This window comes from Sorex araneus, chromosome 1 (genome assembly GCF_027595985.1).
Source record: "Sorex araneus isolate mSorAra2 chromosome 1, mSorAra2.pri, whole genome shotgun sequence".
Lineage (NCBI taxonomy): Eukaryota > Metazoa > Chordata > Mammalia > Eulipotyphla > Soricidae > Sorex > Sorex araneus.
Window position 1 is genome coordinate 324,452,761 of NC_073302.1, and position 14,171 is coordinate 324,466,931.

Genomic DNA, 14,171 nt, shown 5'->3' on the forward strand with positions numbered 1-14,171 from the left:
AAATCTAGTAATATTGGAATAAATGTACAGTCAGTATTTCATTTTCTTTGCTCATGCCAACTTACAATTAAGTGATTAAAATGTACAGGTTTATACAATAAAATTCAGAATATAATCATAATTAGTTGTATCTTTATATATATTTAAAATATCCTCTTTCATGACCAAAATAATATAAACAATGCTCATTATTCTCACATTTGAAATACAGTAATAGAAAAAGAAGAAAAATAAATGGTATAAAAGAGTACATACATAGTCTTATGCAATGTTCAGAAGCAATTTATCAAAAGAGGAAGTTAGACATACTCTTGAGTTTTGTGAAGTTCATGAGATTTCCAAAGTAAATTATTCACAAAAGACATATTCATCCTGCCGGATATGTCACCATGTTCAATATTATTAGCTTTAAAAAAAAATGTAAAGACTAAAGAGTCATTCAGACTGTTTTTCAAAGGATTTTCTGGTATCAGATGAAATTACTGCATATATAAGCAGGTGAAGGAAACTTCAATTCTATTGGAAATAACTTATTCCTTAAGACATAGGAGGATGTTCATATTGTTAATATTTCTATGTATGTTTGAAATATTCAATAATACTAAAACTAAATACTTGAAGCTACATAAAAATCTATTGTTTAATAAGGTGATAATTCATTTATTACATATATAATAATCATAATAATCAATTTATGAAGGGAAAATAAATTTTCTAGATTTTAAACACATTACAATCAACCATGAGCTATATATCTCAATGAACATTTATCTGATCTATAATTATTAAACATTTATTATGTAACATATTTTTAACTGTTGTAAGTCATAAAATTACAACAGCTTTTTTTTTTTTTTTTTTTTTTTTTTTTTTTTTTGCTTTTTGGGTCACACCCAGCAATGCTCAGGGGTTACTCCTGGCTTTGCACTCAAGAATTACTCCTGGCGGTGCTTGGGGGACCATATGGGATGCCGGGGATCGAACCCGGGTCGGCCGCGTGCAAGGCAAACGCCCTACCCGCTGTGCTATCGCTCCGGCCCCTCAACAGCTTTTTTTAATCATGTTTATAAATTCAAGTGATAAGGATGATGAGGATTATGATGATAATACTAATTTTTTTGAAGTTCTTCTATTTCAGGTACTATACTAAAAACACAACTTTTTTTTAATCTATAAAAATTCTCATGAGACTGTTACTTTTAATTTTTATGAAATAACAAAAGATAAATGAATGTCAAAGTTTTAGTCTAATTTCAATATGCTATTTTGTATCTGATTAAATATTCGGTGTATAATGCGTTTTTCTTTTAAGGTGAATATTTTTAAAACTGTTTTACAATTATCTTTATTATCTTTAATTATTTGTATTTTTTTTACAACAAACAACATTTTTCCTCACATGTGGTTTTAAAATTTATTTATTTATTTTTCACATGTAGTGTTGTTACCAAAAGAATACATACCAAAAGAACACTGGCTAATGTTATTTCCCCAAAGCACGGATCCAATATTAAGCTCTAGAAGTATGTTATAATGAAAAGCTCAATAATATAATTAATTAAAAAATTTCAAACTGCATATTTCTAAATCATTAAACAATCCAAAATTAAGTAAATATAAATCTGACAAATTTATATATTAAATTTCCATTGATATTATGAAAAATGTATTAAGAGTTTAATCAAATATATTCTAACCTGATTAAAATTCCACAGTATTTGGAATAAGCTATACAAAAATTTATTTTATATATATACATATATATGTATACTTATAACATATGAAAGACTTTTCTTTGTTTTTTTCTAAATTTTATTTTATTAAAACACTGTGATTTACAAAGTATTCATAGTTGGGTTTTAAACATAAAATGTTCCATGAATAACTTCCCTCCACCGGTGTTCCCAGATGGAGAAAAGTCTATTCTTTGTACAAAGTCCTTTAACTCATCCTAATAGAAGAAAAATAAAATAGAAACAACCAATTTCAAAGCAGCATGACATATTTTAGTACATGGTAAGTACTCAAATATTTCTTGAAAGAAGGGAGGAAGGAAACAAGGCTTAAATGATCACACACAAAAATATCCCTACCACAGCTTTCAAATTTCTCAAAAAAAAAACTTATTTAATTTCTAGTCCCCATCTGTCACTATACTGCAATACTCCCAAATGAATATACAATTTTGCTTTGGAGCCTAGTATTTGTTCCTGTGTAGTTTTCTCTCCTTTAGATGTTATACTCACAGTCCATTGTCAAGAATCTTGCTTAATGAACTGTTTCTAATTCTATTCCACTATCTTTCATTTCTTTCTATTTTATAGCCAAACATTGTTGGGTTTTCTTGCGGGGAGGTATACCCAGCAATGCTTAGGACTTACTCCTGGCTCTATGCTCAGGGATAATTTCTGGCGAGGTTTGTGGGACCTTATGGGGTTCTGGGGATCAAACCCTGGTCACCTGCATGCAAAACAAACACCCTACCCACTGAACTATCTCTCTGGCCTCAACAGCCAAATATCTTTCATATTCATTTTGTATTTATTTCTTCATGTTCCATTAAATCTTACAATGTGGTTTTGTCCTAATAAATATGCAGAAACATTAAAAAAATGCATACCATTGTTAAATCTACTGCACATTTTTCTATCCACATCTAACTTGATTTCTCAGAAGCCCTGGGGTGAAAATAATACCCAATACACTTTTCTTGGCCCTTTTACTCTGTAATTTTCTGATTTTCTTCTGATGTCTCCAGATATGCCTATGTATCTTTTAGAGACTTATTATTCCAAGCCTTGCATTTTTATGCTTTAAGGTAGTAGAGTTCCTAAAAAAATAGCCCTCGGTCACCTATATTCTCATACAGTACTGCCTCCATAGATAATTTTCTCCATACAGGGGTTGGAGTGACAGCACAGCGGGTAGGGCATTTGCCTTGCTTGGCAGATCCGGGTTCGATTCCCAGCATCCCATATGGTCCCCCAAGCATGCCAGGAGTAATTCCTGAATGCATGAGCCAGGAGTAGCCCCTGTGCATCGCCGGGTATGACCCAAAAAGCAAAAACACCCAAAAATTTCTCCGTACACACTTCATTGATTACCAATCATACACAAATGAATCCCAAATATATACTCTAGTCTTCCCTCTTCCCAGATATACAAATGAATTCATTGAAAGTATAAAAATAAACATTCAACAGCTAATTTCATAACTTACTCCAGATTTTTGAACTTTTATAAATTTTGCACTTTATATATTTACTATTTGTTATCACTGTCAAGAATGCTTAACAGTCCACTCTGAACAAATTTTAAATACATAATACGGTTTTATCAAATATAATCACAATAGTATATATTAAATCTTGAGGATTCCAGTTTTTTGTGTTTTATCATTGTTGTTATTATTTTGGTGCCACACCTGACAGTGCTCAAGATCTATTCCTGGCTCTGTGCTCAGGAGTAGCCCCTGGCAGTGAGCAGGGGGAACATGTGGTGCCAGGAACTGAACTTGAGATAATACCCAAGATAACACTTAAGATTGAGATAACACTCAATGCCTTACACTTTATAGTATTATTTTAAGGCTCACTTTTGCCATATCCCAGTCTCTGAAGAAAAAATACTTGTAATTGTTCTAAACTTACTTAATATTTATTTACATTTAAAGCAGATTAGCAAACAGATGGCTATTAAGCACACCGATTTTTCAATGAAATAAAATGAACAGTCAAAATCAAGACCATGGGGCTGGAGCTATAGTATAGAGGGTAGGGCATTTGCCTTGCATGTGGCCGACCCGGGTTCGATTCCCAGCATCCCATATGGTCCCCTGGGCACGCCAAGAGTAATTCCTGAGTGCAAAGCCAGGAGTACCTCTGTGCATAGCTGGGTGTGACTCCCCCCCACCCCCCTGAAAAAAAAAAGCCAAAACCAAGACCATTTCTGCCACCATTAGAAGCTTTTGAAGCCCAAACAGGAATCTCCTATCTGATCTGTTATGCCCGTACTGGTTCTCCCCAATCTCTCCCCACCCTGAAAGAGGTTTCCAAAATGCAATCTAATTATGGTTTGTACCTATTAAAAATGGAGTTGCTTTTGCTAAACACCCCATCACCCCTTAAGCTGAAACTTAACCTAATTACAGTTTTAACTTTTTTCCCAGATGGAATCTTCAGATAATCACATGATCAGTACCAGTTAGATAACCTACTTGACTAACCTCTGCTAACCCATATTTGGGAAAGTAAACTTCCAATAACTAGCCTGGTTTCTCTCTTTTTTCCTTGTTTATTTCCTTCTGTCTTATAATAGTATTTCATTTTGTACAGCTCCTGGGAAGTTCTATCTGCCGGATTGAGATGTCAAATTCATAAACTGTTGAATAAACTCAAAGAAATATTTAAAATTTTCTCAGTTGAATTGTTATTTTTTTAACACACTCTGTCATTCTATAGCTAAAACCACTACGGTGATTTTTCTACTATTTTAAATAAAAATGTTTAATATGTTTACAGACTGAATAATTTAGCCTCACTCCACATATCCAGTCTCACCTCATCCCAGATTCCTGTTTGTGTTTTCTATTCTAGCCACCAGACCTTCTCTTCACTCCTCAAATGTGCCACATTCTTTCACGTCATGGCACATCAGGATCAGCATACACTATTTCTCCTATGGAAATTGTTCACTCTAAGCTTCTCATTTGTCTAGTTAATTTTTAGTCATGAATTTTATTTCATGATGGTACTTATTTTCCCCAAGGAAGATTTCCTGAGCTTCCTGGCTGCTCAAACACAGCATTAAGTATTTTTTTATTCAGGGAAACTATCACAGTTACAATCTGTTGTTTATATGTATATTTTATTGACCAGTGTGATTTCTCTTGCCAGACTAGCCTATAGGCTTCATGAGGATAGGAGGGTACTTCCTTGCTGTCCTCCTCAACACGGTACTTCTAGTGTCCAGTGTATTATGTGAACTTGACAGATGCCCTAGAGTGCTTGTTACTTAATATCCTGTGATAATAAAAATGCAATATATGCACAAAGCACTCCTGTTGCATTCTAAAGTACTACTTGTTGTCCTGAGAAAATGCATTTGATTTTTAATTAGTTTAAATAACTTGAATTAGTTTCTTTTTTCCCGGGAACACAATTATTACTTGAAAGAAAAATTAAAAGATGACATACAAACTATGGCTTATTTTGAGTTATTTGGTAAACATGTTCTTAGATATAGGTAAAGTTAGTATATTGCTTAAGGGATACAACTTCTATATTTATTGTCAAGAATAAAATGTGAACTCTCAAGCAAAAATTTAAAATTTGGGGAGCCAGAGAGACAGAACAGGAGCTAAGGTTCTTGCCTTGCACACAGCTATTCCAGTTCAATCCCCAGCACTGCATATGGTTGCCAGAGCAATACTAGGAGTGATCCCAGAGCACAGAGCCAGGCATAATCCCATAACACAGGTGGGTGTGGTGCCCCCTCATTCCCCAAATCTGAAAAACTATTTAGAGCCATGACTTCAATAGTGTTTCAATAAGTACATTTTCTAATATTATTGCATTATTAATGAATGTAATTTTTAAAAAAATACAGTACAATAAAATGTGACTGTATTTTGAAGATCTGTACCAAGTTTTTGGAACCTGTTTTTTTTTAGTTAAATTTTTACAGTTTTATAAGAGAGAGAAGATCAATGTGTAGAGTAATTTAGACCTATGGATTTTTAAGTAATAAAAGGCCAAATGTTTCTAATTCCATGTAATAACAAAAATTAAAAATACTACCATTAGCCAGCCAAGTGTTGCACAGTAGCAAAGAATATCTATAATTATTTGAAAGGGTACAGAAATGTTCTTCCCTCTTCGTACTTTTCTGAGGCAGATTTTTTTTTTGCAATTTTCTTCATAAGAAACAACTAATATTACAACAAACTGAATGCAAAAGCAGATATGAGAATTCAGTTGCCTTCTATTAAAACAGACATTAAAGGTATTTGTAAGGATGTGACTGGTGCCAGAAAGTTTAGCTTTGAACAGCTTGAACACACGCAAAGGTGAGAAATAGTTTATATTTACACTACATAAGCCACAACAAATACTCTATCACTGTATCACTATCATCCCATTGCTCATTGATTTGCTCGAGCAGGCACCAGTAATGTTTCCATTGTGAGACTTGTTGTTACTGTTTTTGGCATACTGAATATGCCATGGGTAGCTTTCCAGGCTCTGCCGAGTGGGCAAGATACTCTTGGTAGCTTGCTGGGCTCTCCGAGAGGGGTGGAGGAACCGAACACGGGTCAGCCTCATGCAAGGCAAACGACCTACCACTGGGCTATCTCTCCAGCCCATGACAAATACAGGCAGAATTATTCTCCAGGTCTAATGTCAAAGTCAGCTCTCTTCCATTGGGGCACAATCATGCTTACGATTCATGTACTGAAACAGAAGGAACAACGAAAGGTTCTTGCAAGAGTGGACGAGGGATGATGACACTCTGGTGGTGGGTCTGTCACAGTGACCTTGTTTTCCAAAAACATTACTATTGACACAATTGTAAATCATGGGACTTAAATAAAAAGGAGAGAGAGGGGAGACACCAGTAGGAACGGATAGAAAATAGCAGTTTGGAACTAGCTGGAATGGAAATTAGTCAGCTATAAATCTATGCTATAAATCTATGCTATACATTTTATGGCATAATTGTCTTTTCAAATGTCTCATTACTTGATTAGTTTCTCTGAGGAATTAGTCTTCCCCACACTTTTGAATACCAAAATAAGAAAAACATCTTATGAATTAAGATAAACTTTAAAAAAAACTTACATTTGGGCTCATCTGTGGTTACAGCCAAAATAAAATCATAAGGAGTCATAAATAACTGTCCTTCACATTCTATGGAAGCAAACAAACGAAACCGTCTTTCCCGAGATGTTGCGTAGAGGTCTAAATCTTCAATGTCTGTTCTGCCAGTAGCAACCTAAAGATGAGAGCAAATACATTTGAAATGAAAAATACACTTACTTTTAAAGACAAAAAGATTTTAATTATGTTGAAAGTAAATTAACAGGAAATGAAAATGTGTTGTCTTCTCCAGAAAACTTATTTTATAATAAAACGTACCTAAATTAATAAAATAATGTTTGAAATTATTGCAGGATTGCAAGAGACGATCATTAGTGTGTGAAGATTTTGAGCTGGTACTTGAAAGACTTGTGACTTAGATTTATTTCAACTTTCAGCCATAGGGAATACTACATTTCTGAGCCAGTAGTTCTTTACGAGAAATCCCAACACTTCCTAATACCTCCAATGTACTTTTAGAGATATGTATTTCGATAATCAGAAGTTTATTCACTGTAGACTATTAATTTTATATAGAAGAAATTGAAACTTCATATCTCTAGAAGAACTATTTGGTGGTAATTAGAGCTGATGTTACCTATAAAGTCTAGATCAGATATTTTTAAATACATTTGGCCTATTACTCCCTTTGAAAAAAAGAAAAAGAAAACAAAACAACAAAAAATTTAGTGCCTTCCTGGAAATCTAGCTTTTTAAAATCAAACACCAAAAGTGTCCTCCCGATTGCCTGGAATTTTCCCCCCCAAATTTCCATGTAAATTGTCTGCTCTCCATCCCAATCCCCCAACAAGTGCCATGAAAAAAGGTCTGATTTAGGGCTAAGAAGCCTTCAGGATGAAAAACAGAATTTTATTGCTAGAAAGAGATATAAGCATTCTAGGTTTATTTGGTGTATTTTAGATAGTACTCTTCCTGGAGCAGATCATGTGTATTTGAGGGAAAGGATGGATGAATTTACAATAATTTCCAAATGTCAGACTAAAGGACTAGAATATATAATTTGGCAGAAAATAAGTGGCCTTTGGGGAGATTCTTCAACGGAACAGTAACACAAAGAAAATGACACTTAGAAAGATAAAGTCACCTGGTATCAGAGACAGGCTAGCTCACAAGCATACTAATAACAATTATTCAGGTAATGCATAGATGTTAGGGAAATTACTTTTGCTCTCCTATGTGGGAGAAACGAGACACTCAGCAATTCAATATCAATAATGGGCAATGGTGACGTCAAATCTTTTTCACACATATCCCAAGGGTTTCTTTTTTCACATTCAGGGAAACCAATGTAGTTGATGATCACAGAATATATTTCAGCCTTTATCTTGCTACAACATTTTTTTTGGCCTAAATAGTCCCAACGACTCATGATTCATCTCCAATAAATTTTCTGAAGCTCCTCTGTGGAGCACTCACTTCTTTGCAACATCTGAAGCCACATTTTAGTCTAATACTAAGAACCACTCTTTTGGCCTATGTCTAAATTTATTCTTTACCTACAGGCTTAATCTGACATTTACCTCCACCTGTTTTCTCATCAAACTTCCTTAAGTAGTCTATATTTGTCCCAGAATGTCAAACCTGCTTGACCACCAAAGCTTGGAATTTGATACAACTTCTATGAGCTAATGCTGACAATTCCTCCTTCTCTTTAGCTTCTATAACTATCAATTAAACAAAGCCTGTTGTTCTTCCTTTAATTTCTCACATCCACCCACTGACATTATTTTTGTTCAAGGACTCACTACTTCCCTAATATTTTACAACAACAGCCTAACTGGGACTGGAGCAATAGCACAGCAGGTAGGGTGTTTGCCTTGCACGCGGCCAACCCGGGTTCGATTCCTCCATCCCTCTCGGAGAGCCTGGCAAGCTACCGAGAGTATCCTGCCTGCACAGCAGAGCCTGGCAAGCTCCCCGTGGCATATTTGATATGCCAAAAGCAGTAACAACAAGTCTCACTATGGAGACGCTACTGTTGCCTGCTCAAACAAATTGATAAACAACAGGATGACAGTGCTATAGTGCAATCTATTCTATACTGAGAATAATATACAAAATTGTAAATCAACTTGTATTATATAATCTTCTACCCATAATATCAGAAGAAATATGACCAAGTAGAATGAAATATTTTTGTTAAAACTTCAATATATGAATTCTATTCTCTATTGCCTTAGCCATAGTACCCATTGCCTTTTATAATGGCTTAGGTGATATTTATGTCTATTCGGCATCATCTTAAATGGTTCAGGAAGGAGTCTGAAAATGATCTATGTTTCAGACAATATACATCTTTGTGTCTATACCCATATATATCCAGAAAGTGATGAACATGGATAAAAGAGATAAGAGCCAAGAAAGCATACTGCAGCTTACTACTTCATTGTAGCTTGTATAAAAATCACAAGGTGCAATATTAACTGAAATCTCTCAAATGATATATGATTGGTAAAATGTGAAAATCAAATTGATCCTGATATCACAGCATATGGATCTAATTCTGGTTTTCATAAACCAGAGGCTGAGAAAAAGGATTTGAGAATGTAATGGGATAAAAAGATGGGAAATTAAGCACTTCAGATAATTTTATATTTTCTATTCTTTTGTATTGACATCTGCTTCTACTGAAATATCATACTGTTTAATTTTTACTGTTCTATCTATATTTTTACACACTAGGCAAAAATAAAATCCCCCAAAACTCTACCTTACTGTCAACCATTTAAAGATATTTGCTTTGATCAACAATTTTACTAATTTTAAATTTTACTCAATTTTGCTCAATTTTCTGAATACCAAACTTTGAAATTGAGCATCAAATTCTATTTAAATAAACCCTACAATTCTCTCATTGAATTTTTGTACAATTTAGGAAAACTTCTTTAAATTTAGGAACACAGATGTAGTCTAATCAGGTACTCAGTTATGTGATTCAGTGTAAATGTTTGCAGTTTCTTTTACATAGGTTTTAAACAGTTTTGGTAGATTAACTTCTACATATTTTACAGTTTCTGTGAAATTATGACTTGGGAATGAAATATTTAACCCTAACATATTTTTCAATTGGTTGCTTCTGGTGAATTGAAAAACTATGAACTTCAGTATATTTGATTTGTATCCAACTAGCTTATTAAAATCCTTATTCATTTTAGTAACTTCTTTTCTTATATTTTTTTAAAATGGAAAATCATAAGTTTTTTCAAAATAGAGCCATTTGTGAGAGACACTGTAGTGTGTCATTTAAAACACACATTAGACTTCATTTTCATTGATTGCCTTGCTTGTACAGATCTAATAATGATATTGAATAGTATCAAAAATATTAAGCATTAGTTTCATGTTCAGATGAGACAACTTCTAATGAATTTCCATGATATGTAATGTCTATTTAAATATTCTAAAACTGAAAGAAAAATATGAATAATCTTTTTACTATGTTCTATCTACATACTGCAAACTACTTAAAAATGAATAGCCTGCATGCTTCTTTCTCTGTAGATTATATGCAGGTTATTAACAAATGATCAATGGAATAGATAAAAAACTTAATATATGTATTTTTTACTGTAGCAAACTGCAAACCAATTTAACTTTACCCCTCTAGGGGGTTGATGGCAGTGATCGATAAAATTCAGTTAAGTGCCTGTCCTAATGTACTAGAATCTCTAAGAAAGCTGTAGTTTTAAGCCAGTAGATACCAAAAATATGAGAAGGAATCAGACCATTAAAAGTTTTTATTTTTGAATTTCCCCAAAATTTTTAACTTTCCCCCGAAAATCTAAACCCTTTGAAGTACTAACATCACTATTATAACATTGAGAAACAAAACCAATATATAAAGGTGGAAAGTGATATTCAAACCAGTTTACTAATCCTCTTGGCAGTCTTGCATGCCCTCAAATGACAATGATCTTGTATCATGTAATGTTCTGAGCCTTTTAATAAACAAATACAGCTATTTCCCTCGAGCACACTGGCATGAATCTATGGGTATAATCCTTATATTACAAGAAGGTTAAGTAAACCTGCATTCAATGGCCAGCTACTTCATTTAATACCTATTTTGATGATCAAATCCAATTTATCTTTTAAGGAAACTGCTAAAGTCTAAAATTAACCTGAATATTATATGTACTGCTATCAGTGATACGTTTTGCATGACAAGTTGCAAATACTGCAATGAATCATCAAGAAGTATACATATATACATATGGCAAATAAAAAATCTTATCTGAAAGCTAAAGACCACCCATTTAGTAGTTTAAAATATTATTTACTACATTAAACTCTTTATTAACAATTCTATATCATGTACTTAATGTGCAAATATTTTAAAGTGGTGATGTCTAATTAGACCATTTGTAATCCAAGGGAACAAAGTGGCAGGAATTATAAAAATCATGATCATCATAGAAAATTTCTTAAATGTTTTTGTTTTGTTTTGGGGCCACAGGTGGTGATATGCTCAGGAGTTACTCCTGGCTTTGTACTCAGGAATTACTCCTGGAAGTGCTCGGGGAACTATATGGGGTGCCAAGGATTGAACTCAGGTCAGCTACATGCAAGGCCTTACGCACTGTACTATTTCTCCAGCCCCCCCCCCCACAATTCTTAATTTCTGTGGTTTGACAGTGAAACTAAAAACACGACATGATTGCTTTTTAAATTTGTAAGAAATATTTAAGCTTATAATGGCTACAAACAGAAATAGCCTCAGATGCTAGAGTAGAGGAAACACACAAGAGACTGAAGACAACAGTTTCTTAGAACAGTATCTTCACTGTAACCACAGTACTAGTCTTAACATAAAGTTTCCCAGTTCCATCTTATCTGGAGATACCTCTTGAAAATGGCTTATTTTAAGTAAAATACTATCTCTGCATATACTTCTGCCTTTATTTGGATTTTGTTGCCATTACCTACAGATGCAGTGAGGGGGCTTCTAAATGTAGGAATATGAAAATATCAGCTTTACTTTTTCCATTTGAGAGTGGTGGGGTTGTTGGGGCACATCGAGCATTTCTCAGGGTCTTCTCTTTGCTGTGTGCTTGGGGATAGTGGTGCATGAGAGGCAAGCATCTTACCCACCGTGCTATCTCTCTGGCTCAGAAACAACAGCTCTGTTATTAGACAGTCAACAGCACATGAGGGCACAGAGGATTTCATCATGATTTTGACAACCTGCTCTAATTTTTGTTAAATAAAATGTTACTGAGAACGTATAAAATCCCTTAGTAAGTTATGAGTAAACATACCTTCCTTAATCTAGTAGAAGGGAAATGTAAGCATCATAAGTGAGTTGCCATAACCAAAGCCACCTGCTGGGAAGCTTGTCCTGTCTTTAAAAAAAGTTTTTATGTTTTGAATTAAACCTCCTTTAATGTTTCTTGCAAAACTGGTTTCAATGCCATGAATCTGTTGCCTGTCCATGAAGCTCATTATCATTCCTTCCTTCAAATCTGAATGATATTATATACTGAATATAATTGCTCTTATCTGAACTTTGAATTCATATTTTCCTTGGTTTGTAAAAGAACCAGTCTTTATTGTGAGAAATTCTGATACTAAAATAGGATCCTTGATGTCCCTCTTTCTATAAGCATTGGATGTTCAAAGTACCATAATACTATGTGTTCCCTTCACAGACAACTCTGGAACCAATTGTCTCTAACTGGAGATAATCAGTCAGTCAGGCCAGAAGTTGTGTTATCCATCCTGCTTTGGGACCAGGAACTCTTTTATTTCCTTCCTAACATCAAATCTCATAATCATGTTTGCATTTCACCACCCAGGTTCCTAACTGTATGCTCATTTCCATATCCCAGTGCTTGAAGTCAAGCCACTTTTTGCTTGCTCTATTTGATGTTTGTTTTTTCAACTCTGTCTCCTAGTATCAACTGACTTGATGATTGATTACTGTTAGAACTTTATGAAACTAGGCAAACCTTAATGAAAGTTTAGTCCAAACTTGAAAAAAAAAATGAGTCTAATTTCACTGTGTGCCTGGCTTGAACTTTGGAAGTTGTAATGGTCTCTGAGTAATCACCAGATATAATAACATTTTAGATCAACTTTGGTTTCTTGATTAGTGCTCCAATTTATCTGGAGGTGAGACCTGACACTTTTGTAGCTATTGCTAAAGAAATTAATGTTTCATATAAGTCTACATGCTTCTATTATGACAGGTTTACCTACTAGAAAACTGCTATCATGCCCTTTCTGTGTAAAATAATCTTCCAAATAAATCCTAATTAATCATACTTCAAAACAATAAGAAAATGACATTGTAATTCTTAAAAAATCACCTATTAAAATAATATAATTATGATTTATTGGCATCACATGGGCATAAAGTTGATATAAATGTTTTAAAGATATTTTTAAATGGAAAATACAAATATCAAAAGTTATCACAAAGATACTTTGGATGTAGAAAATGTTGTTGACGTGACATTTTTCACATCAAAAATACCTTACAATATTGCTATTGAAAACTACCCAAGCACTGCCCTGAATTGGAACAAAAATTATCTTACTTGTAATTGTGTTAAGTAAGGTCACACAGCAAAAAACTGCAATCAGAAACTTAAGAATAAAATGAAATTAAAACAGCATTTCACTTTTCTCCTTCTAGGAAATTATATTTTATGCCTTCTAGGAAATTATTTTTATGGGAATTGATTAACATTTCTTTCTTTTTAAGTAGCTAAAAATGTGGAGGGCTCTTTTCTAGCTAGGCTTTGCTAAGAAATTGTGAGTTACTTTCTAGTTCTTTAATCTCAGTTTGCCTACTTACAAAAATGGCAAGTTTACATGGAAGTAAAAATTCAATAACATCTATAAAATAACACATCACTTGTTCCTAAAAAGAAGTAAAGTTTTTCAGGTAACTGTGGATTCTCTCAGTCATACTAAAAGTAAGATGAGTGAATTGAGAAGTGGCAGAAATGATCAAAGTTCGATTTTTAAATATTAGCTTATTTTTCTAGAAGACATAAAAAATATTGTGTCAAAGCAATTATCTTCCCCGGAATTTCCAAATTCAGACCTTTGCATCTAGTACTTAGATGTTACTTCTTAAGGCAGTAAAACTAGGGCCTTCGGGCAACATAGTACATCATTATCCTTCCTATGAATAACAGAGAGCAAAGGTTCACTGCCAAGGCACAGTCTCAAGTTACTTCAGGTCAGCAATTCGAAAATTTACTCTGTGGTAAAGTCTGGTTTTCCCAGGGAGGCAAGATTAAATGCCAGATAAAGGAGCCACTACTTGACAATTAGAGAAACTGA

General features: G+C 33.8%; 1 protein-coding gene across 4 annotated transcripts in view; it reads right to left on the reverse strand.

The window, feature by feature from the left end:
- The window catches only part of MICU3 (mitochondrial calcium uptake family member 3), a 113,647-nt gene that overhangs the window by 72,421 nt on the left and 27,055 nt on the right, over nt 1-14,171 (reverse strand). For 3 of the 4 annotated variants that reach the window (XM_055132627.1, XM_055132634.1, XM_055132623.1), the window contains exon 2: nt 6,840-6,993. In XM_055132627.1, the coding sequence (XP_054988602.1) occupies nt 6,840-6,993 (154 nt within the window). Of the gene's footprint in view, nt 1-6,839; nt 6,994-14,171 lie in introns of those variants that run through there. The other variant, XM_055132637.1, reaches the window with a different exon arrangement.